We start from the raw sequence: 24,343 nt of genomic DNA on the forward strand, positions 1-24,343 counted from the left end.
ATGAGAAACAATGGAAATAGTGAGAGACTTTATTTTGGGGGCTCCAAAATCACTGCAGATGGTGACTGCAGCCATGAAATGAAAAGATGCTTGCTCCTTGGAAGAAAAGCTATGACCAACCTAGACAGTGTATTAAAAAGCAGAGACATAACTTCGCCAACAAAGCTCCGTCTAGTCAAAGCTATGGTTTTTCCAGTAGTCATGTACGGATGTGAGAGTTGGACCATAAAGAAGACTGAGCACTGAAAAACTGATCCTTTTAAACTGTGATGTTGGAGAAGGTTTTTGAGAGCCCCTTGGACTGAAAGGAGATCAAACCAGTCCATCCTAGAGGAAATCAACCCTGAATATTCATTGGAAGGACTGATGCTGAAGCTGATACTCCAATACTTTGGCCACCTGATGCAAAGAACTGACTCATTGGAAAAGACCCTGATGCTGGGAAAGATTGAAGGCAGGAGGAGAAAGGGACAACAGAGGATAAGATTGTTGGATAGCATCACTGACTCGATGAACATGGGTTTGCGCAAGCTCCAGGAGTTGTTGATGGACAGGGAGGCCTGGCGTTCTGCAGTCCATGGGGTCGAAAAGAGTCGGACATGATTGAGCGACTGAACTGAACTGATGCGTTGGTCCACCTGTATTCAAAGTAGGGGATGACTCATGAGAATGACTACCTCATAGTCAAGGCTGGAATTAATCCAGGTGCCTGGCACACAGTAAGTGCTCAATAAAGACTCGCCACTGAGCTAACTCTTCTGATTAGAGAAGGGTGAGGAATGTGACTCTTATGTTCTAATTCTATATCCCTTCAAAGCCAATCTTGCTGTCTCTCCCCCAAACCCACCCCAGCTGAACCCCTCTTGGTGAATGGTTCCATGGGTCATCACAGACCTCCTCTCCTTCATTCCCCACCCTCAACCCATCACTGACTTCTAAAGAGCTCCCAGGACCACCGCCCTAGTCTCCAGATACCCAGGGAGGGTCCCTAGGTTGAACATCCCTGAAACTCCTGACACCAGGGGTTTGCTCCAGGACAGAGCATGAGACCCACCCTGAGTGGCCCAGAACGAGGGAGACAGCTTCGTCTCATCTCACCCACATGGGCTCCCCTGTCCATCACCAACTCCAAGGGCTTGCTCAAACTCACATCCATCGAGTCAGTGATGCCATCCAAGCATCTCGTCCTCTGTCGTCCCCTTCTCCTCCTGCCTTCAATCTTTCCCAGCATCAGGGTCTTTTCCAATGAGTCAGTTATTCACATCAGGTGCCAAAGTATTGGAGTGTTAGCTTCAGCATCAGTCTTTCCAGTGAATATTCAGGACTGATTTCCTTTAGGATGGACTGGCCAGTCCTTTGATCCCGACTCCCAACTCACAGAAGCTCAGCACCTGCCCAGCGTGGACAATGGCGCTGTCTGGCTCCCACCCCAACGCTGGCTCATCACTGGCCAGAGACTTCCCCAGCCATGCTCCAGTCTGTCAGGTCCCTCCAGTAGCAGCCCCAGTGCCTGAGCACCTGCTGTTCCCTGAGCCTGGAAATGCTCCCATGGCCTGGGTGACCCAAAGCTTTCTTTTCACAAACTGCCCCTCAGATGGGAAGGGCTTGGAGGGATGAAGGGAAGGATGCCACCTCTGCCTGACTCGGAAGAAGGCAGGATTTGGGGGAGACGTGGTTCTGAGCAGCTGCCCCAGGTGCTGAAGGATCAACGAGGGGCGGGGCGGGGTGGGGGTGGGCTGGTGGGGAACACGTGACCTTGGCGCCACCTACTGGCCGGAGGTCAAATTGCACTGTATCTCCCTGCGGCCTGACTTCCCTGGTGGCTCAGATGGTAAAGCATCTGCCTACAATCCGGGACACCCGGGTTCAATCCCTGGATCGGGAAGATCTCCTGGAGAAGGAAATGGCAACCCACTCCAGTATTCTTGCCTCGAAAATCCCATGGACAGAGGAGCCTGGTAAGCTATAGTCCATGGGGTCACAAAGAGTCGGACACGACTGAGTGACTTCATTTCCCTGCGGCCAGAGCCAGGGCTCTGACTCTTCAGTGAGGACCAGGGGGCAACCTGGGCTGGGTGTCTCTGAAGGAGTGCCATTCCTTCTGGAAGGCTGGCTCTGGTGTGCCGGCTCAAGCCTCCAGGAGCAGCCAGCGGCTACTCTCTCCTGCGTCTGACGAAGTCCAGCCCCTCCGCTGCAGGGCCTTCTGTGTAAGAGTGGGCACCCTTGACCCGCGGGCCCAGCGCTTGGCACACACTAAAGGCCCCATCAATTTGGACGGCAGAATGAGACAGTGTGGGTGTGCTGGAGAGACAGTATGAACAACCAAAATGAGGGAAGGAGAGCCAGTGAAGTGGACGTCTGAGGGGGCAGGACAGTTCTTGACAAGGCCCCAAGTGGTAGGCAGGCCAGGTTGTTGGAGGCTAAGAGGCCAAGCTCTGGAGACCTGGCCACAGTCCCTTGGACTGCTGGCAGCTGGTGTGGTGGGACCTCACTGTTTGACTGTTTGACCCTGAAGCCTGGAGCAAACGACAGCCTGAAAGTGCCCGTGGTGACAGAGGACGAAGCTGCCTTCCCCCACAGGACTTGCCCCGGGGCTCAGGGGCCCATAGGCAGATGTATACGGAAGGTAGTGAGTGGGGGGAGGAGAAAGCCAGAGAAGGCACTTGGGGTTTGGGAAGCAGCAGGCAGGCATGCCCTGTTCCAGCCCCACCCCTGAGCACCAGGCCAGCCCTGCTCTGGGGTTTCTCGCTGCCTCCGTTCAGGGCCCAAATGTCAACAAGGAGAAGTGTCTTCATCAGGTTCTGCGGTGGCTGGACGGGGCGGAGCTCCAGAGCCCGGCCTTGATAGGTCCAGAGCCTTTCCTAGTGCTGCTCAGGGCGACTCAGGCTGGCACGGGCCGGTGGGGCGAAGGGGTGGCCCGCTGGCCCAGAACTCAGGGTGCTCCCGCTGGCCCGGATGGGGCCAAGGTCCTCAGAGTCTTCCCGTGAGGAGCACAAACAGGGCAAAGGCCCTGTGGAGCCTGGAGCCCAGGTGCACCGAAGCCACGACCCAGCACACGGTGGGGGCCCCAGTGGCGCCCCCTACTGGCCAGGGGCTCCTCCCTCAGCCTTGGATACCGAGGCTGGAGAGCCTTTGCCTGCAAACACAGGGCGTGCACTGTCCGTCCAGGGCCCCAGGAAGCAGGGGAAGGAACGGAGAGAGGGCAAAAAACGGCCCAGGACTCTAGTTGCCCCTGAGCACAGCACAGCCCATCCCTGGAGGCCTGGAGACAGCCCTCCCCACCTCCCACCCCCGCTGCCAGCAGGAGATGCGCCCATTCTCTCCCAGGGCCCCAGAGCCACATGCAGGCCGACCCCAAGTGGTGGCCCTGCTGGCCTGCTGGGCTGACTCTTGCTGGCACTTTGGAGAGTGGGGACAGGAAGTCCTTGGCCCACCGGGTGCTTGTGTGCGGAAGTTCGGGCAATGATGGACCAAGTCTCGCGGCCGTGGACCTGTCTCCTTGATTTCCTTCCCGTGGAAGACACTCAGCCCCTTCCACCCTCGCCCTGCCACCCCTCATCCCTCCTTCCAGCTCACCACTGCCCACTGCTCTGTCTGTCTTTATTGATTTGGGGGAGACTGGGGTGGGTGGGGGGATCCAGAGGGCCACGACACAAGCAGGACCACCCACAGCAAAGCACAGAACAGGCGCGAGCCAGACATCCCTGGGGCCTGTTGGCTCGTAGCCAGGGTGTGGTGGCAACAGGGGAGGGAAAGTCTGCAAATGCCCCACCCCAGCGCCATGCACCCCACCCAACAGGACTCGAACTCTCCCCGCAGCGACCCGCCCTGGGCTGGCTGGGTAGGGTGTGTGGAGCTGGGGGCTCTGAGGGTCCATGCGCTCAGCCTGGGCATCTGCCTGGAGGAGAGGGAAAGAGAGAAGTACAGGAAAACGGACACTCAGGAGCCCCCCCCACCATGGCCTGCCCTGTGCCCCCGGCCCCCAGCCCAGGCTATCAGCAGAGGTGCTCACTGGGGCCTGGCACTGGGCCCCTCAAGAATCCAAGCCAGCAGCATGGCCTGCCCCCCGCACCTCTCTCTCATCCCCTTCTTGGGGGACCCTGGCTCCCCCGCTACCCCTGTCTGCGCTCTCCACCCTCAGCCCACTGAGCTCTAGGCCACCCGGGGCCTGCCACTTCTGGAGTTCGCCAAGGAGCCATCTCCCAGCATGCACCTGGCTGTCACCACTCGGGGGGCTGGCCGGTCGGGAGGCCCGGGTGGCTGCGGCTCATCACCCTCCGTCCAGAGGCCTCCTCACCCTCCAGGCTCTGCCCCAGCTTGCGGATGTGGCGGAGGAAGGAGGTAGCATTGAATGCGCGCTGCCAGGAGAGAGGGGCATCAGGCCACCACATCTCGGGCCCAAGACTTGGAGGCCCATAAGGAGGTCCTCCAAGACTTGCAGGCCCAAGACTTGGAGGCCCACAAAGATCACTGGCCGCCCAGACCATCCACCTGAGGCTGACGGAAGGAGCAGCCAGCCTTGAGCTGATTCCCCCAGGTCCCTGTCCATACTGACCTTCCAGTGATTTCGAGCAAAATTCTTCTGGATCTGCTCACTGACGGAGCCCAGGATGTCCTTGTCAAAAGCTGTATCTCCGGAGATCCTAGAGGGTGGCCGGAGGTCAGTGGCAGTGGGGGTTCTGAAGGTTCCCCCTGGACAGTTCAGCAGAGGTCCCACTCACCAAAGATGCTGTAAGGCCTGCTGGCAGGTGAATCTCTTCTGAGGGTCTCGCTCAAGAAGGTGCCGGATGAAGTCTTTGGCTGAAGCCAGGAAGCCAGGTCAGACCAGGGTCAGCCCCCCACGTCCCCATGGGCCCTCATCCCTACCCACCTCCCTGAGCTCTGGATCAGCCTCAAGTTCACCTGATTCTGAGATGTCATCCCAAAAGGGAGAGTCAAACTCGTAGTTGGCCCTCAGGATCTGGCTGAAGAGTTCAGGGTCGCTCTCGTCGTAGAAGGGGGGGTACCCACACAGCCTGGCACCCACAGATGAATCAGCCAGCTGTCCAAACCTCCCCAACCCAGCCGGGGGCAGGCAGGCAGAAGAAGAACCTTCCCAGTGGTCACTCACAGGATGTAGGAGATGACACCCAGGGCCCACACATCTACGGCCTTCCCGTAGGGTTTCTGCTCCAAGAGCTCTGGGGCTGGAGGCCAGAGACAGACAGACGCACACCCGTGCACACACACACTGTGCCTTCAGTGCGGCCTAGTGGACCCACCGCCTGCCCTGCCCCTGGCACCACAGCACCCACAGCACCCCCTGCCCCCTCCCCCGGCTCCCCGTGGAGCCTGGAGGCACCCCTTCACTCACCCACATAGCCTGGGGTCCCACAGGCGGTGCCTAGCATGTTGCCAGCCTGGATTTTGGAGAGGCCAAAGTCAGAGACCATGATCTTGGAGTCCTCGAAGGGGGTGGCGTAGAGGAGGTTTTCAGGCTGTGACGCACAGATGGCAGAAAGAACGGCAGGTCAGCCCCAGCGTGGCTCTGGGAGCTGGGTGCCCTCAGGTTCCCAAGATCCCTGGCACAGGGACACCGGGCAAGCCCCAGGTGGGCAGGCACCTTGAGGTCTCGGTGCACGATGCCCAGGCTGTGCAGGTAGGAGACAGCGCCAAGGACCTGGGCCACCAGGTGGCTAGCGTCCTTCTCTGTATAGGAGCCGCGCTCCATGATTCGATCGAACAGCTCACCCCCTGTCACCCTGAGGAGAGCAGCGACTCAGCGGACCCAGGCCCCACCAGCCCCAGCTTACCACCCAAACCCAGTGCCCCCCACCCCACCCCGCCTGACCCTGCCGTCCTCACAGCTCCATGGCCAGATAGAGGTGTGAAGGGCTCTCGTGGACATCTTCCAGAGCCACGATGTTGGGGTGGCTGACCCTGCAACGGCACAAAGAAGTCCCCTGTGGGCCACCACTGGGAAGCCCAGCAGCCTCTTTACTTCCTCCCAGCCCAGCCCAGTCCAGCCAGGCAGAGACCAGGCCAGGCCTTTCTTGGGGCCACCAGGGTGGGTGGGGTGGGGGGTGGGCGGGAGGGGGGGTGGCGCTCCAGCCCAGAATACTCCCCAGCCCTGGTGGGGCACACACCTGCGGAGCACCGCGATCTCATTTTCCACCAAGGCCTCCTTGCCTCGAAGAGCCTTCTTGGGGATGCACTTGAGAGCGACAAGGTGTGAGGAGCCACGCTCCTGGGCCAGGACCACCTCAGAGAAAGCGCCCCTGCAGCAGAGAGGCAGGCAGGCAGGGAGGGAGAGGACAGGAAAGGACCCCTGAGCTGAAGGAGATGGGGAGGCCCTCTCGGTCCCATAGCACCCCCCCCCCCACGCAGACACACAAATTCCTAGACACACACACACACACTCACGAGCCGAGCTTCTCGCGGATCTCATAGACGCTGCTGATATCCTCCGTCTGTTTCTTGAGCAGCAGCATGTCTGGGGGTGCAGGGCGAGGTGGGGAGAGGCTCCCCGGGGCGAGGGGCAGCCCCGGCCCTCAAGCCCAGACTCAGCGGTGCCCCCAGGGCGCCCTCAGAGACAGCCTCAGTCCGGAACCCCGGTCCCGCACACCCTCCCCCAGCCCAGCCCGACCCGGCCCGCCCCTCCCCCACAGTCCAGGTCCGCACTCCCAGGTGGACGCCCACCCTCCTCCCCGCTTCCGCGCAGGGCCAGCCCCCGACGGCGATCAGCACCCAGACGCCCCCTCTCCGCCCCCGCACCCCCTAGTCAGCCGCGATCTGCCGCCTTCCAGAAGGCTCCGTGCCCCTTCCCCCCCCTCCCCCGGGCCGCCCGCCCCACCACCGTTCCCGCTCACCCCCAGGCCTGGACCTGCCACCCACGGCCCCCCTCCCCCGCGAGGGCTCCAACCCGCCGGAGATGCACCTGCGACTCCCGCGCACAGCGGCCCGCCACGGCCACCCACGCGGCCGCCCAGCGCAGCCCAGCCCCGTGGCGCCTCGCGGCGGGAGGGACTCGGCAGCCCGGGCCTCCCAAGTCCGGAGCTGCGTGGGCCGCGCGCGTGCCGGCCGGGGGCGCGCTGGGCGTGACAGGTGTGCGCGGCGCCGGACACGTCCAGATCCCCTGCGCACGCCCTGCCTACGCGCGCCCCCTCGCCTGAGCGCGACCCCGCCTGTGCGCGTGCCCATTGCGGACCTGGAGCCCCGGCGAAGCCGCAGCGTCGCCCCTGGGCAGCGGCCGCCGCGCCGAGCCCCCTGCCCGCGCCCCAGCAGTCCCGCCCCCTCCCCGCCTGGCCCTGCGGCCCGCTGGCAGCGGAGCATGAGGCCGCGGCCCTGCAGGGCGCCTTGTAAGGCAATCGGCCCTCGCTGGCCGCCCCCGCCTCCTTCCTTGGTCATTTGTGCGAGTTCCCGCTGGCTCCAGCAACCACCACCCCACCACCCCCGCCGGCAACCTGACGGGGTCGACCCCAGGGCCTTTGCACCACCACTGGCGGCAGCCATGCAGAAGTTTCTTCACCCACATGTTGCCCTTGGCTCTCCGCCTGCCTTCAGGTCTCCCGCTCTACCATCCTCTCCGCTGACAGGCCGTCCTCTCCGCCGACAGGCCGTCCAGGCCGCTTGGCCGAAAACAACTTCCCGCCCTCGCCCCAGCCTTGCTACTGCCGCTTCTGGCAGCCCTGGCCTGAGCCCACCTGGGCATTCAGGTGGGGACAGCACCAGCCTCCTCGCTGGGCTCCCCTGCCCTCTGATTACACCCTTACCCTCTCCGGCTGGCCCCTTCTTCCCCTCCACCCCGAGCCTCTGGAGCATGCCTTTCCTTGAGATCTGGCCAACCCTGAATTCCAAACCCTGCCGTGGTACTCTGTGTCACTGCAAACCAAAGCAGGAATCCTTAGGGGGGCCCAGGGTTTTGCAGGATGGGTCCCTCTCCCCCATCAATGCTCTGGCCACGCTCTACACACTCTGCCCCTTGCTCTAGCAGCTGCAGCCAGCTTCAGCCACACCAGCTTCTTAACTGGTGCTCAAACATGCCACCCAGGCACATGCCCTAGGGCTTCTGCACTGGCCCTTGCCAGCCTCGTGCCTGGAATACTCTTCACTCAGGTATCTGCTTGGCTGGCTACCTCATTCCATCAGGTCTCAACTAGAATGTTGCCTCCTCTGACAGGCCTCAGCTGTCCCCCTCCAACACGTTCTATAGAACATCACCTTGCCTGCCTTGTCTGAAGAACATACGTCTCAGCAAAGCACCCATTCCCAGAGAGTGTCTCTGCCGACCTGGCCCAGGAGAATCGCTTAGGAAGTTAAGTGCTGGGTGACTGAATTCAATCCTTCGTCTGACAATAAGTAGATTCAGCCTATCCAGTCTCATCTCAGTTCTGGCACTCCTCCCAGGGGGTCCAGGTCCCACCAAGGATGGGGATGACATGTGTCCTGGCTGTTGACAGGAGGGCACCCACACAGGCCAGTGTTGCAGGGTCTTCAAGGAGTCTCAGGGTCTGTGAGTATCCCACTGAATCTGTCCTCTAGGGGGTCTGTAGGCCCCTAGTCTGACACAAAGTGTTCAAGAGGGTCCACGGGGCAGGCAAAGGTTTTTAAAACTCTCTCTCAAGACCCCTGGCGGTCCAGTGGTTAAGACTCTGCTCTTCCAGTGCAGGGGCACGGATTCAATCCCTGGTCAGGGGACAAAGATCCCACACACCATGTGGGCCAAAAGATAAAATTAAAAAATCAAAATCATCTCTCCGTACCTCAACACCTGCACATCCTTTGTTCGAAATAGTGGGGTCTCAGTGCTCTGTGACAACTGAGGGGGTAAGCTGGGATGGGAGGTGGGAGGGAGGTTCAAGAGGGAGGGGGACATATGTATACCTATGGCTGATTCATGTTGATGTATGGCATAAGCCCACACAACATGGTAAAGCAATTATCCTCCAATTCAAACTACATTTTAAAAACTGGTAGTTGGAGAATGCCCCCTCAGTTTCGCTTTCTCAACCGCCTCTCTCAGTTCCCTTGAGAAGGCTCCAGGGGCCTCCAGCACTTGGCAGCCTGGTCCCCCCTCCCAGCTGCTCTGATCTGTGCACAGGGTTTCCTAGAGTCTTCACCTAAAAGAGCAAAAAATGAGGAATGGAGCCAACAGTGAACCCCATCTCATACTGGCAGAAAGTACTGTTTGTTCTTGGACACTTGGACTAATTGACACAGAAACCACGTCTTACTTACTTGTTTCATAATTACACATCCACATGTCTAATCCATTGCCCCCATGGTCACAGGTCCTAACAAGAAATGTAATTGGTGTTTTGGAGAAGTACGAGGGTGTGTGAATAATAAAAGGTGGCCCGTGTGAAGAAGGACCGCAAAGGAGGGGCAGCGGATGGAAAGGGGAGGCAGGAAGAAAAAACCACCTCCAAAGAGCCTGTGGCATGAAAATCACCTGTGGAAGTGGAAAAAGTGATCTCACAGTTTTTGTTTGAAATCTACTATTTACAATACACTGGAAATTATACCCTTCATGACTGTTGAAACATCCGTTGAAATACTGTAGATGTCAACTTCACAATACATGTGTGTGTGTTATATGGTGGTGAGTAAAGAGCTTCTCACAATCTTTTCAGGGGACCCCTTACAGTAAAATGAACTCAAAGTGGATTACAGACCTAAATGTAAAATGGCAAACATCTAGAAGAAAACATAGGAGAAAAATCTGTCTTACCTCAGATTTGATGATGAGTTTGGGGATACAATATGGAAAGCATGGTCCATGAAAGAAAAAATGATGCATTGCACTGTATCAAAATGTGACATGTTTGCTCTGTAGACAACACTGTTAAGACAATGAGAAAAAAAAAGAGAGAGAGGGGAGAAGACAAGCCACAGCCTGGGGCAAATCTTTGCAAAAGGTATATCTGATATAGGACTGGTATCCAGAATAGATGTTGCTGTTCAGTCACTAAGTCATGTCCAACTCTTTGGGTCCCCGTGGGTTGCAGCACATCAGGCTTCCTTGCCCTTCTCTATCTCCTGGAGTTTTCTCAAACTCATGTCCATTGAGTTAGTGATGCCATCCTCTCATCCTCTGTCGTCCCCTTCTCCTCCTGCCTTGAAGCTTTCCCAGCATCAGGGTCTTTTCCAATGAGTCAGTTCTTCGTATCAGGTGGCCAAAGTATTGGAGTTTCAGCTTCAGCATCAGTCTTTCCAATGAATATTTAGGACTGATTTCCTTTAAGATTGACTAGTTTGATCTCCTTGCAGTCAGTCCAAGGGACTCTCAAAAGTCTTCTCCAACACCACAGTTCAAAAGCATCCATTCTTCGGCACTCAGCTTTCTTCATAGTCCAACTCTCACATCCATACGTGACTAGTGTAAAAACTATAGCTTTGACTAGATGGACCTTTGTTGGCAAAGTAATGTCTCTGCTTTTTAATACACTGTCTAGGTTTGTCGTAGCTTTTCTTCCAAGGAGCAGGCGTCTCTTAATTTCATGGCTGCCATCACCATCTGCAGTTATTTTGGAGCCCAAGAAAATAAAAATAAAGTCTGTCACTGTTTCCGTTGTTTTCCCATCTATTTGCCAGGAAGTGATGGGACCAGATGCCCTGATCTTCATTTTTGAATGTTGAGCTTTAAGTCAGCTTTTTCACTGTCCTCTTTCACTTTCATCAAGAGGCTCTTTAGTTCTTCTTCACTTTCTGCCATAAGGGTGGTATCATCTGCATATCTGAGGCTGTTGATATTTCTCCCAGCAATCTTGATTCCAGCTTGTGCTTCATCCAGTCAGGCATTTCACATGATGTACTCTGTATATAAGCTAAATAAGCAGGGTGACAATATACAGCCTTGACATATTCCTTTCTCGATTTGGAACCAGTCTGTTGTTCCATGTAAGGTTCTAACTATTGCTTCTTGACTTGCATACAGGTTTCTCAGGAGACAGGTTAGGTGGTCTGGTTTTCCCATCTCTGGAAAAATTTTCCACAGTTTGTTGTGATCCACACAGTCAAAGGCTTCCCTGTAGTCAGTGAAGCAGAAGTAGATGTTTTTCTGGAATTCCTTTGCTTTCTCATTGAGTTATGCAAGCCCCTTCGCCATCTCAAGATTGTGATCCATGAAAGGACCAAAATAGATAAGGAACTCTGAGAATTGAACAGAACACAAGCAACCCAATTTAAAGATAGGCCAAAGATACCTAATCAAGGAAAAAATACAGAGGGCAAATAAGCATATGAAAAGATGTTTAACATCATAGGTCATTCATGCATTGCAAATTCAAACGATAAAACACCACTACATACCGATGATAATGGTCAAAATCCGGACCATGGACAACACCCATAGTGACATGTAGAGGCTGTAGAGCAACAGGAACTCTGATTCCTGGAGTTTGCAATCTGGAGGGATTGCAAAATGGTGCAGCCACTTTGGAGGACAGCTTGGTGGTGTCTTACCAAACTAAATGTACCATACAATCCTGTAATCACACCCCTTTGTATTTTACCCGAAGGAGTAGAGACAAACCAGGCACAGAAAAAACAGCACACAAATGTTCACATCAGCTGTATTCACAATCAGCAAAAACTGGAAGCAGCCAAGATGTACTTTCTTAGGTGAATGGATCAATGCACTGTGGCCCATCCAGTCAATGAAATATGATTCAGTGATAAAGAAGAAAGAGCTATGCAGCCATGAAAAAAAAATGCACAGATCTTAAATGCACATTGATAAGCAAAACAAGCCAGTTTGGGAAAGGCTACATACTGTATGATTACTTTTATATGATATTTCAGAAAAAGCAAAGCTACAGGCGGTAATAGATCAGGGATTGCCAGGGGTTTGAGAAGGGGGGTAGGGTTTGACTAGGGAAGCCCAGGGTGTGTTTAGGGCCATGAAAATACTCTGCATGATGATGCTGTCACGGTGGATACATGACACCCTGTAGAGAACCGTCCAGCAGAAAGAGGGAGGAGGTTGGGAGATCCCAGGAAGTGATCCTCCGGGGCCCAAACACTTTCTGTGCGCCTGTGTCTTTGATTACAGGAAACAGCATTCATTCAGCCTCCGTGACCTTCCCTGAGTTCCAATGTGCAGATTCAAGCAGTTGTTCTTTAGGAGAGGGAGGGGATGTCACACCAGGGAAAAATAAACTGTGCAGAGCAGGCTTGGGGCAAGGTCCTGTTTCCCTATCTACACAGAACAACATATTTGAGCTGTCCTGCAGATTCTGGAAATGACCTCTGGTACAGGGCCCACAAAAAATGTAGACCCCAGGTCAATTGGACCTGAAGGTTGATAATCTTGATGCTTACTTACCTCACCACCATCAGAAGAAGGTCCACAAGCCAATCCTGCTCTCTTTGAACAATTACTGTAAAATTCCTCACTGTCTTCTCCAAGCTGGGACACACGGTTTTGAGGGCAGTAGCCTGCTGTGTCCCCCTTTGCCAGTCAAAGCAATAAAGCTATCCTTTCCTACTTTCGTACTTTGGGATTCCCTGGTGGCTCAGAGGGTAAAGCATTTGCCCGCAATGCCAGGTTTGATCCCTGGGTCGGGAAGATCCCCTGGAGAAGGAAATGGCAACCCACTCCAGTACTCTTGCCTAGAAAATTCCATGGATGGAGGAGCCTGGTGGGCTACAATCCATGGGGTCACAAAGAGTCAGACACGACTGAGTGACTTCACTTTTCTTTCTTTCTTTCTACTTTACATGAAACTCTGTCTCTGAGACTTGATTCAGTTCCAGTGTACAGAGAGGCTGAGCTTTCAGCCTCAGAAGGAATGCAGACTGCGACAAAAAGAATCGACACATATTAGAAATGTACAAAACCACGTCACTGAATGGGGGTGGGATGGAAAGGAGCTGATCTACGTCACTTTGGAAATGAGTGGCATCTGTCAAAAGCAAAAGCAGAAGGAGCGACATGTAAGCCGTTGGCTGTAGTTACCAACATTGCTCCTCCTGAAGGTAAGGGTTAATAATTCTGAGTACTCTCTACCTGCCTGCTGGAATTAGTCAATTAAATACATGGAAGGCAAATGCTGGGAGCCAGTGGGAAGACACACACGAGCAAGGGCAGGTGCTAGAAGGATCCACTTAGAATTTCTATTTGTCCTTGACCAGTTAAGGTCCAAGTTACCTACCCTCTTTTGCAAGATGTGCATTTTTATTTCAGTTTTATGTTATTGTTATTACTATTATTTGGCTGTGCGGGGGTCTTCGTTACTGTGTGGGCTTTTCTGTAGTTGCAGTAAACGGAGGCTACTCTCTAGTTGCGGTGTGCAGGCTTCTCATTGCGGTGGCTTCTCTTGTTGCTGAGCATGGGCTCTAGGGGGCGTAGGCTCGGTAATTGCAGCTCACGGGTTCTGCGATCACAGGCTCAGTGGTTGTGGCACATGGGCTTAGTTGTTCCACAGCATGTGGGATCTTCCCAGACCAGGGAGCCAACTCACACTGGCTCACAAATGCCCCTGCATTTGATTATTTCTGGAGCCACACCTCCGGTCCTGTAAAGACTAGATTTACAAAACAAGAAGATCATTGTTTTGTTTTGTTTTGTTTTTTTTACATCAAACAATTGGGTGGCCACCTCAAGGACATTAAAGGACTGACACACCCATTCACCTATATGTTGGCATGTTTCAGTTTCCCTCATTTAGCTTAGGGGAGAAAGCCTCCCCCCAGATTTCTACCAGCTATGCTTAGCTATGGTTACAGGGCTTCCCTGGTGGCTCAGATGGTAAAAAGTCTGCCCACAGTGCAGGGGACCTGCATTCAATCTATGGGTCAGGAAGATCCCCTGGAGAAGGAAATGGCAACTCACTCCAGTATTCTTGCCTGGAAAATCCTATGGTCAGAGGAGCCTAGCAGGCTACAGTCCATGGCGTTGCAAAGAGTCGGACATGACAGAGCGACTAACACATGGTTAGTTTAATCAGACAGGTGGCCTCCCATTTTGGTAACTTGTCTATAAACTATTTGAAGATCTTCTGTGGGTTTAAAAAAAATTCTCTGATGATGGCCCCCAGTTCAGCCTCATATCTGAAGAGACTGGCCAACAGCAGCCTCACGTGGTTCTGTTTCTAAAAGTAGCCTAACAGCAGTAGCTCCACCAAAAATCTCAGCATCACACACAGTGGGGTTCCCTTGAGAATCAACCTGGGGTGGAGGGGAGACCCCCTCTGGCTTAAGACTGAGGCAGGCTCACATGTGCAAGAGCGATCATTTTTCTTGGAGGGTGGCTTCCTCGTAAAGTTCTCCAAATTGGACTCTTGTCTCGAATTTAGTGAACAAGTCCCTTCCCAGCAAGGGGAAGGCATGCTCAGGCCTGAGCAGAAACTGACATGTGAAGGTACGACTTCCTAGCAAGCAGCTGAGGGTGGTGGGGGGCTTATTGCTTAGCTTTGGCCATCCATCGAGCCCCATTATCACACATGAGCAGAAGGACCAGGGTCCAGGGAAATCAGTTAGCACAGAGTAGGTGGCCCTCGTATCTGATAAGAAAATAACTGTCCTACCTGCCACGTCAAGTGTTACCTGAGGCTCCTCCAGACAAATGACCAGGTTTCTTTTTCAAGCCGGGGAGGGTCCTGGCCAGTCCCACTTCCAGTGGCCCTCTCGTTTTCATATCAGGCAGGGACCCAGTGGGCTTTTCCCATACAGAGGGCATTTATCCTTGCAACGGCCCTCTTTGCTACACTTCGATACTTTCTTGGCAAGATAGTGGCTCTGATCCTGGCTTCTTGAACTCTGCCCACGCCATGGGCTTTTGTAAGGGAGGGTAACTCTGAGGTGGTGCAGGGGTCAGGGCTGCCCCCAGTAATTGTACTTTTCATCCTTATTGTCCCTGAATCTGGTTTGCTTCTTCAACCTTATTGCTATCACTGAATACTCCAAAGGCCAAGTCCATGAGCTGATTCAAGGGGACCTGGGGTCTCCAGACGTCTAGATGAGGAGTCAGGGGGAATGATCTGGAAGACTCTCCCCTCTCAGAATCAGGGGAGATGGGAATTCCCAGAGCTGGACTCATAAGGGGACTCTCCAAAACATCAGTCTCCTGTCAGGGAAGAAGCCACTTTGAAGGGTTGTGAGCCAGCCACGTTTGATAGGAGTTCTTTAGACCTGGATCTTAGATTAAGGATAGGAACCTTTGAACATACGGGGCTCCCTTCCATTTCCCTTTCCTTTGACAAAATAAGCCCAGCTGCAAGATAGGGTTGTAACTCAATGACTCAATTTTCTAGCCAGATCTCTTGGTCCTCTAGTTTGTATTGGAGCCATACAGGATTACAAAAGAAAATTAACTTTTTTCTTAAACCACAGTGTCTAAATTTTCCCCAATTAGCTAAAATGCATCCTAGCTAAGACTCTTTCAGGGGGTCTACAGTCGCTCCCATTTTGTTTAGGGTATCACGATGACACAGGGGTCTGATGGATTCTGACCAGATCCTGGTTATTCATCCTGGCACTTTGCCAGTGTCCCTGATAGATATCCCACAAGCCTGAGAGTGTGTTGCCAGGGATTTGAATGGGTGAAATGGGTGGACCCCGTTAAACACTCGAGATAGTGTTTCAGAGATAAGTCTTGATGGCAATTTTGTTGTTGTTGTTCAGTCACTAAGTCATGTCCAACTCTTTGTGACCCTGTGGAATGTAGCACACCAGGCTTCCCTGTCCTTCACCACTACCCAGAGTTTGCTCAAACTCATGTCCATCGAGTCATTGATGCCATCCAACCATCTCACCTTCTGTTGAACCCTTCTCCTCCTGCCTTCAATCTTTCCCAGCACCAGGGTCCTTTCCAAGGAGTCAGTTATTCACATCAGGTGGCCCAAATATTGGAGCTTCAGCTTTAGCATCAGTCCTTCCAATGAATATTTGGGGTTGATTTCCTTTAGGATGGAACGGTTTGATCTCATTGCTGTCCAAGGGACACTAAAAACTCTTCTCCAGCACCACAGTTCGAAAGCATCAATTCTTTGGCACTCAGCATTCTTTACGGTCCAATTCTCAGATCTCATGACTACTGGAAAAACCATAGCTTTAACTAGACAGACCTTTGTCAGCAAAGTGATATCTCTGCTTTTAAATACACTGTCTAGGTGTGTCATAGCTTCCTTCCAAGGAGCAAAGGTCTTTTAATTTCATGGCTGCAATCACCGTCTGCAGTGATTTTTGGAGCCCAAGAACGGGATGACAGAAGATGAGATGGTTGGATGGTATCACCAACTTGATGGTCATGATTTTGAGCAAGCTCCTGGAGTTGGTGGTAGACAGAGAAGCCTGGTGTGCTGCAGTTCATGGGGTCGCAAAGAGTCGGACAGGACTGAGCGACTGAACTGAACTGAACTGAGAAAATAAAATCTGTCACTGCTTCCACTTTCTTCCCTTCTATTTGCCCTGAGGTGATGGGGCTGGCTGCCATGATCTTAGTTTCTGGAAAGCTGGGTTTTAAGCCAGCTTTTTCACTCTCCTCTTTCACCTTCATCAAGAAGCTCTTTAGTTCTTCTTCACTTTCTGCCATTAGGGTGGTGTCATCTGCATATCTGAGGTTATTGATATTTCTCCAGGCAATCTTGATTCTAGCTTGTGCTTCAGCCAGCACAGCATTTCGTGTGGTGTACTCTGAATATAAGTTAAATAAGCAGGGTGACAATATACAGCCTTGACATACTCCTTTCCCAATTTTGAATCAAGGTCCATTGTTCCATGTCCAATTCTAACTGTTGCTTCTTGACCTGCATACAGATTTCTCAAGAGACAGGTGAAGTGGTCTGGTATTCCCATCTCTTGAAGAATTTTCCACAATTTCTTGTGACTCACACAGTCAAAAGCTTTAGCATGGTCAATGAAGCAGATGTTTTTCTGGAATCGCTTTGCTTTCTCTATGATCCAACAGATGTTGCCAATTTAACCTGTGGTTTCTCTGCCTTTTCTAAATCCAGCTTGTACATCTGGAAGTTCTTAGTTCATGTGTGGTTGAAGCCTAGCTTGAAGGATTTTGAGTATTACCTTGCTAGCATGTGAAATGAGCACAACCGTACTGTAGTTTGAACAATCTTTGACATTGCCTTCCTTGGGCTTGGAATGAAAGCTGACCTTTTCCAGTCCTGTAGTCACTGCTGAGTTTTCCAAATTGGCTGGCATGTTGAGTGCAGCACTTTAACAGCATCATCTTTTAGGATTTGAAATAGCTCAGCTGGAATTCCATCACCTCCACTAACTTTGTTGGTAGTAATGCTTCCTAAGGCCCACTTGACTTCTCACTCCAAGATGTCTGGCTCTAGGTAAGTGACCACACCATTGTGGTTATCTAGGTCATTAAGATCTTTTTTGTATAGCACTTCTGTGGACTTCCCTGGTGGCTCAGATGGTAAATAGTCTACCTGCAATGCTGGAGATCAGGGTTCAATCCCTGGGTCAGGAAGATCCCCTAGAGAAGGAAATGGCAACCCACTCCAGTGTTCTTGCCTGCAGAATCCATTGTACAGAGGATCCTGGCGGGCTACAGTCCATGGGGTCTCAAGGAGTTGGACACAACTGAGCGACTTCACTTTTACTTTTCTGTGTATTCTTGCCACCTCTTCTTAATCTTTTTTTTTTTTTTTTGTCTTAATCTCTTTTGTTTCTGTTAGGTCCTTGGCATTTCTGTCCTTATTGTGTCCACTCTTGCAGGAAATACTCCCCTGATATCTTGAACTTTCTTGAAGAGATCTCTAGTCTTTCCCATCCTGTTGTTTTCCTCTATTTCTTTGCACTGTTCATTTAAGAAGGTCTTCGTATGTCTCCTTGCTATTCATTGATGGCAATTTAGGAGACAGTATAATTGGCCTGATCCCTAACAGTCCCTGACTCTGGGGATTTGGCAGAAAAGGTGTTTAATTAAGCATGGAAAACTGGGATTGTGGCTGTCCAGCCATGAGAGAAAGGGTCTGTTTGGCAAAGGCAACCGTGGGTTCCCTGTTGAGCACCCCAAATGTGCCAGGTTGGTTAGCCTGAGGAGGCCCCTTGGATTAGTGGGGGGAAAAAAACCCCACCAGAGTCCCAGGGCCTAAATCCTTCAAGAAGGAGGAAGGAGACCTAGGCTCTGAGTCAACTAGAGGTTACCTTTATCACTGCCACAAAAGAGAAACAAATAGAGTTGAAGGGTAGGGCTGGTTCGTACCCACCAGGCAGTGATAACAACTCAAGGCTGAAGTTCCCCTCAGGATATGGACCTTGAGATGGAGAAGAGCCTCCCTCTCCCCAGAAGTAAAAGAGGCAACACCCATCTGCTGGGAAAGCTGGCTAAGAGGTTCAAGGATCAGGAGAAAGGCCAAGAAGTCAGGAGACAAGGAGGACATAAGCAATATCCAAGATAGGAGGGAAGGTGTCCAACCACGACCATTCCCAGGAGAGATTCCTAAGTGCCCTGAGAAGGCGTTCACTCACAGCTTCCACACAGGGGTATCTAGGCTCCCTTAAGAGATGCCAGTGGGGAACACAGCCCTCATTTCGGTGACACCATCAATGAGGGGGTTGAAATCAAGAGGAAGACTGGGTGGGACTAGGAAGGTGCACTTCCTAGCGTGGGAAGGGACTGTGACCCTCAAGAAGGAGGTGCTCGCCTGCAACTTCTGCTTGGGGGTGCTATGAGGGCCTTAGTCCAACAGCCCTCATGGGGGCCCGAGCTGCAAACCTCGAGGAAGCTTCAGAGAGTCCCCCAAGTTGTTCTTCAGCACAGTTCTGGTGTCTCAGAACCAGACTGACACTGTGATCCAGTATGGAGCTAGAGTCAGGCCTAAGGATCCATAGAGGGGAACCGAGTCACCAGTGAGTGGATTGGCCAAAAAAAGTCCTTGGGCTTTAAAGTCAAAATAAGACATATTTTTCATTTTCACCATGAACTTTATTGAACAACATAGTCACCATTTTTTCCCACTAAAGAAAGAAAAAGTGAAGTCAATCAGTTGTGTCCGACTCTTTGCAACCCTGTGAACTGTAGCCTACCAGGCTCCTCTGTCTATGAGATTTTCCAGCCAAGAATACTGACTGGAGTGGGTGACCATTTCCTTCTCCAGTGGATCTTTCTGACCCAGGGATTGAACCCGGGTCTCCCGCATTGTAAACAGACGCTTTACCATCTGAGCCACCATTTTTCAGGCACTTTCATAATTCCATCTTGCCAAAACAGTTTGGCTTTTTGAGCAAAGAACTATTTCTGGTTCCTTTTACAGTCTTCCAGGGAAATGAAATATTTTCCACGAAGAGAATTTTGTAAACACGGAAATAAATGGAAATCCAAAGGTGGGCTGTCTGGTGAATATAGTGGATGAATCATAACTTCCCAGCCAGGCTGTAACAGTTTTTGCCTGGTCATCAAAGAAACATGTGATCTTGTAGTCTCCTGATGGAAGATTATGTGTTTGCTGTTGACTTCAGTTGGTCTAATTGGGAGCAGTGCTTGGAATTAATTGTTTGGTTTTCCGGAGGAGCTCATAATAGAGGACTCCCTTCCAATCCCACCATATATGCAACATCATCTTCTTTGGATGAACACCAGCTTTTGGTGTGGTTGGTGGTGGTTCATTTCACGGGGCCCATAATCTCTTCCATTCCACAATATTGTATAGTATCCACTTTCCATTCCCTGTTCCAATTTGGTTCCCCCCAACCCCCTGCCCCCTTAATTTATGTGAAACCCATACATCAAAGTGACTAACATAATCAAGTTGGTGCAGATGATTTTCGATGCTTGATTTGGATATTTTGAATATGTCATCTATCTCGTGCATGGTGTAAATTTAATTGTTCTCAGTTAAGGTCTCAGTTTGATCACTATCAACTTCAACTGGTCTCCCCAACCAAGGAGTGTTGTCCAGTGACAAATTTCCAGCATGAAACTTCACAAACCACTTTCCACACATTCAATCAGTCACAGCACAAATCTTTTTTTTTTTTTTTTTGCATTTCAGTTCCCTTTTTACCTTTGTTGAAATAATACAGCATAATATGCTGAAAATGTTGCTGTTCTTCTTCCATCTTCAATATTAAAATGGTTACACAAACGTTTACTGATTTTGATGCTTTTTTAAAAATGCTCACTGATATGACAGCTGTCACCAAAGAATCTAAGAGCATCATTTTGAATGAAGTTAAAGACAACTAAGTGCTACTCGAACCAGCTTAGGGAAAAAAACAAACGAACTTTTTGGCTTACCCCTTATTTGCCCCCGTAATTAGGATGCCAGCATGGTTATCTTGGTGAATCTTCTCAAGTCCTAAGAGACAGAGCAATAGGGGAGAATGAGAAAGATGAAAGGACAAAAGCCTCGGGCTCCTTCATGGCCAGAACTGGTCTCTGCTGGATTCCACAGGCGGTGTCAGCCACCACCTGAGAGGCTACTTGAATCTATCTGGCTTGGGACGAGGCCCAGCCACCCTCCACAGAGGAGAGCCACAGCCCTACAGATGGACTGAGATTATGCCCTTTGAGGTCCCACCATCAGGAAAGATGGTGCAGGAAAACGGGCCATAAGAGCATAGTCATGCCCAGGTCTCGGGTGAGGGTCCTTGGCTCTGTATAGGAAAGAACCCAAGAGTGAGCCAGAATAAAGTGAAAGCAGGTTTACAGAGAGAAACATACTCCTTAGCTTTCCTGGTGGCTCAGTGGTAAAGAATCCACCTGCCAATGCAGGAAACTCAGGTTTGATCCTTGGATTGGGAAGATCCCCTGGAGGAGGGAATGGCAACCCACTCCACTATTCTTGTCTGGACAATCTCATGGACAGAGGAGCCTGGCAGGCTACAGTCCTTGGGGTTGCAAAGCCTGGGGCACAACTTGGCGACTAAGCAGCAAACAACACACTCGAAAGGCAGAATGCAGTGTGTCTCAGAGGCGACAGTGGTCCTGAAATATAGGTGCTTAGTTTTTAGGGGCTGGGTAGCTTCATAGGCTACCTAGGGGGAGGATTATCCCAACTATTTTGGAGAAGCGGTGGAGGCTGACAAGAACTGGCCATCGCCTTCTTTTTGGCCTTTTATGTCAGCCTGTTAACTGTCTTGTCACCTGTGGGTGTGTCACTTAGTATGTTAATGCATTACAATGGGGCTCAAGGTCTACTGAAAGTAGAATCTTCTGCCATCTTGGACATAATCAGTTTTAACCAGTTTCTGTCATATCCTGCTTTCTCAAGGGGTGTGTCATTCTTTAAGGATTGTGCCTTGGCCCCTTTCTTCCTATCTCCGGAGCATAACCACCACTCATCAAGGGTGGGCCATGCACAGTGACTTCATTCCCAAGAGGACAGGATGAAAACGGGGACATCTGTTGAACTACCATGACCAGGTGACCGAGGTCAACACTGACAGTGGGAGTCATGTGGAAAGCATGACATCCTGCTGGGGTGTGATGGGAACGACATTTTACTTCCACGGGCTTCCTTTCATTAACCATCACCCTGTCATCTCGAGACATGAAAACCAGAAAAACTCCAAGGAGTCCTCCAGGACCTCCTCCAGGACACCAAAAACGAGGACCGTCACAGCCCAGAGGAACCAAAGAAGACGGGACACCAATGCAGTGTGGGATCCTGGGGCAGAAAAAAGACATGAGGAAATACGAATATGACCGTGGACTGGAACCCTCCCTTTCTTGGCAGGGATTGGGTGTGTGGTCCCGGGTTGCATAACATACAGAGGCAGAGGGAAAGGGCCCTGGGTCCCTTGGCATCATGTCTTCGGTACCGGCAGCTTCAGGCACCAGGACAAAGGCAGAAAACTGGACCTCAGTGGGTGACAACGTAGAGCATTGGTTGATTATTGTAACAACGGGAGCATGCAACGGAGAGTGTTAGTAACAGGGGAAGCTGGGAGTGGGGGTGGGAATTCTCACTACTAGCTCCGCTGTTGGTCTGTGCCTCTAAAGCTCTTCTGATAAAAAGACAGTTCATTTACAACACAGAAACCAATTTAAAAAATCCTGTTGGGGGAGGTCTGTGTGGATGAGCACAGCTGTTGGACCAGCGTGCTGTGCAGGCTGGGGAGGGGTAGGTTGTCCACCATCTGCCTCCACAGGCTTCCAGCCTCTCGGGTGGCCCTCCCCCCAGCCCACCGGGCAGCCTGCACCTTTCTTCCCCTTCCCAGTGGCTGGAAGCACAAAGCCCTTCAAGGTAGACGCCAGTTTTTCCTTTGTTCCCAGCTAATTCTAACTCCAAAGCTTCCTGTGCCTGCCAGCCTCCAAAGAGGGGGGCCCCCAACCTGCCCCCACCCTGTCTCCAGCTGCGAGACCCTCTTGGCATAACCAGTCACCCCAGGGCAGGGTGCCCTCCCACTCAACCCACTACTCCAAAGACCCCAGTTGGAACCAGCACTGGGTCCAATCCCCAGCCCGAATTCCCAGGCCTCCCTGGACAATGGGAGCCCCCCAGGCTGGCCTTCCCTCTTTCCAGTTCTCCCCTCCCCTCCTCCCCTTCCTCTTCACCTCCTCCCTCTCACCCACAGTCTAATTGTGGCTTCTTCCTGAGGAATGCTTTGCATCTCACAGGGGAGGAATGATTGGGAACCCACCTGGAAGGGCCAACCTTATGGCAGAAAGCAATGAAGAACTAAAGAGCCTCTTGATGAAGGTGAAAGAGGAGAGTGAAAAAGCTGGCTTAAAACTCAACATTCAAAAAACGAAGATCATGGCATCCAGTCCCATCACTTCATGGGAAATGGATGGGGAAACAATGGAGACAGTGACAGACTTTATTTTGGGGAGCTCCAAAATCACTGCAGATGGTAACTGCAGCCATGAAATGAAAAGATGCTTGCTCCTTGGAAGAAAAGCTATGACCAACCTAGACAGCACATTGAAAAGCAGAGACATTACTTGGCCAGCAAAGGTCCATCTAGTCAAAGCTATGGTTTTTCCAGTAGTCATGTATGGATGTGAGAGTTGGACCATAAAGAAAGCTGAGAGCTGAAAAATTGAAGCTTTTGAACTGTGGTGTTGGAGAAGACCCTTGAGAGTCCCTTGGACAGCAAGGAGATCCAACCAGTCAATCTTAAAGGAAAGCAGTCCTGAATATTCATTGGAAGTACTGATGCTGAAGCTGAAGCTCCAATACTTTGGCCACCTGATGCAAAGAACTGAATCACTGGAAAAGACCCTGATGCTGGGAAAGATTGAAGGCAGGAGGAGAAGGGGGAGATAGAGGATGAGATGGTTGGATGGCATCACCAACTTGATGGGCATGAGTTTGAGCAGGCTCCAGGAACTGGTGATGGACAGGGAGGCCTGGCGTGCTGTAGTCCATGGGGTCGCAAAAAGTCGGACACAACTGAGTGACTGAACTGACTGGAAGGGCCATCAATAACTGGGTCCAGTGGAGGACAGCCTCCTGGCTTTCAGCTGAGGTTCTGCTGCAGCAGAGGGAGGTCTGGCAAAGCCCTGAGACCCCACCGAGGGTTGGAAACCCCTCTGCCTGTGTTCAAACACTGGAGACCTCCCTGTCTGCTGGGGCACTCCCACGGGCTGCTGGGGTCCACACACCAGAGAACCAGTCCATGAACTCCATGTGTCTCCAAAGGCCAGCTCACCTCGGTTGGACGTGGAAGGCTGTGTGGGTATGTGCTTGGGTCAAGGCCCCTCTCAGCCTCCTCTCCAGTTTCCTGGGCCAGAGAGCAGCTGAGCTGAACCCTGCAGGACCAGAAGGTGGTAGGCAAGGAAGAGGCACCCAGGGTCGTGGCCCATGGGCCAGCTCCATGAATGTTAGGTGGATCTTCGGTGCGAGGAAACCACAGGAGAGGACATGTGGGGAGGGCCTGGTCAGATTTGTGCTGCTGAGAGAAGCGTAGGTCACAGGAGGGGGCCATGTAGGGTCCCGGGAGGCGGGAGGTGGTGTCAGGAACCACTGGAACCAGCCTGTTGCAGCCCCTGAATGCGGACACCCCAGCTCCAAGTGGCTGGAGGTGGTCCCTGAAGGAGCTGGAGCCATTTTCCGCAGCCAGCTCACCCTTGAGAGTTCTCTGGGACCCAGTCACCTCTCCCTGAGAAGCCTCTGACCCCACCATGATCGCGGCAGGTGACAGCTCCCTCCCATCCTGCCACTGGCCTTGATACATGTCCCCTGCCCTCCCGGCAAGGTCACAGGAAGCCCCCACTCTTGGCTCTGCTCGATTCACCGTGTCCTCCTCAGAAAGTGCCAGCAGTTCATATCCTCCTCCACCCTGCGATCCCTCTCCCCACCAACTTCCTCAGAACAAGCAAATTGTTACATTCTGGAGGCTCCTTGCCCCAGCCAAGACCTCACCATTCCCGAACTTGTCCCAGCAGTCACGTCACCCAGGTCCCCGCCACAGCTGACGCCTCCCCTCAGAGGCATCACCCCAC

The 24,343-nt window shown here is 52.2% G+C and overlaps 1 protein-coding gene and 1 non-coding gene across 2 annotated transcripts; one reads left to right on the plus strand and one right to left on the minus strand.

Annotated features, from left to right (window-relative positions):
* Window positions 1-3,598: 3,598 nt before the first annotated feature.
* On the minus strand, window positions 3,599-7,042 carry PNCK (pregnancy up-regulated nonubiquitous CaM kinase). Its single transcript, XM_055563760.1, has 12 exons — window positions 6,917-7,042; window positions 6,403-6,472; window positions 6,126-6,257; window positions 5,845-5,919; window positions 5,603-5,741; window positions 5,354-5,477; window positions 5,111-5,186; window positions 4,903-5,015; window positions 4,722-4,800; window positions 4,556-4,643; window positions 4,214-4,358; window positions 3,599-3,898 (listed from the first exon to the last, which is right to left on the minus strand). The coding sequence occupies exons 2-11, from the start codon at window positions 6,468-6,470 to the stop codon at window positions 4,221-4,223; spliced, it is 1,032 nt and encodes a 343-aa protein (XP_055419735.1). The 5' UTR covers window positions 6,471-6,472; window positions 6,917-7,042; the 3' UTR covers window positions 3,599-3,898; window positions 4,214-4,220.
* A 14,570-nt stretch (window positions 7,043-21,612) lies between these two features.
* LOC129640485 (small nucleolar RNA SNORA57) lies at window positions 21,613-21,740 on the plus strand. Its single transcript, XR_008708852.1, has one exon. It is a non-coding gene; the product is annotated as a small nucleolar RNA SNORA57 (small nucleolar RNA).
* The last annotated feature ends 2,603 nt before the right edge of the window (window positions 21,741-24,343 follow it).

This window comes from Bubalus kerabau, chromosome X (assembly GCF_029407905.1).
Source record: "Bubalus kerabau isolate K-KA32 ecotype Philippines breed swamp buffalo chromosome X, PCC_UOA_SB_1v2, whole genome shotgun sequence".
Lineage (NCBI taxonomy): Eukaryota > Metazoa > Chordata > Mammalia > Artiodactyla > Bovidae > Bubalus > Bubalus kerabau.

Excerpts from the sequence above, each read along its gene's own strand:
- PNCK (XM_055563760.1), bottom strand. The coding sequence starts at position 6,470 with ATGCTGCTGCTCAAGAAACAGACGGAGGATATCAGCAGCGTCTATGAG. Across the intron at positions 5,016-5,110 it reads GGTGTCATCTCCTACATCCT|GCTGTGTGGGTACCCCCCCT; the intron begins GTGAGTGACCAC and ends TGTGGGTGCCAG. Across the intron at positions 4,801-4,902 it reads GGATGACATCTCAGAATCAG|CCAAAGACTTCATCCGGCAC; the intron begins GTGAACTTGAGG and ends TCCTGGCTTCAG.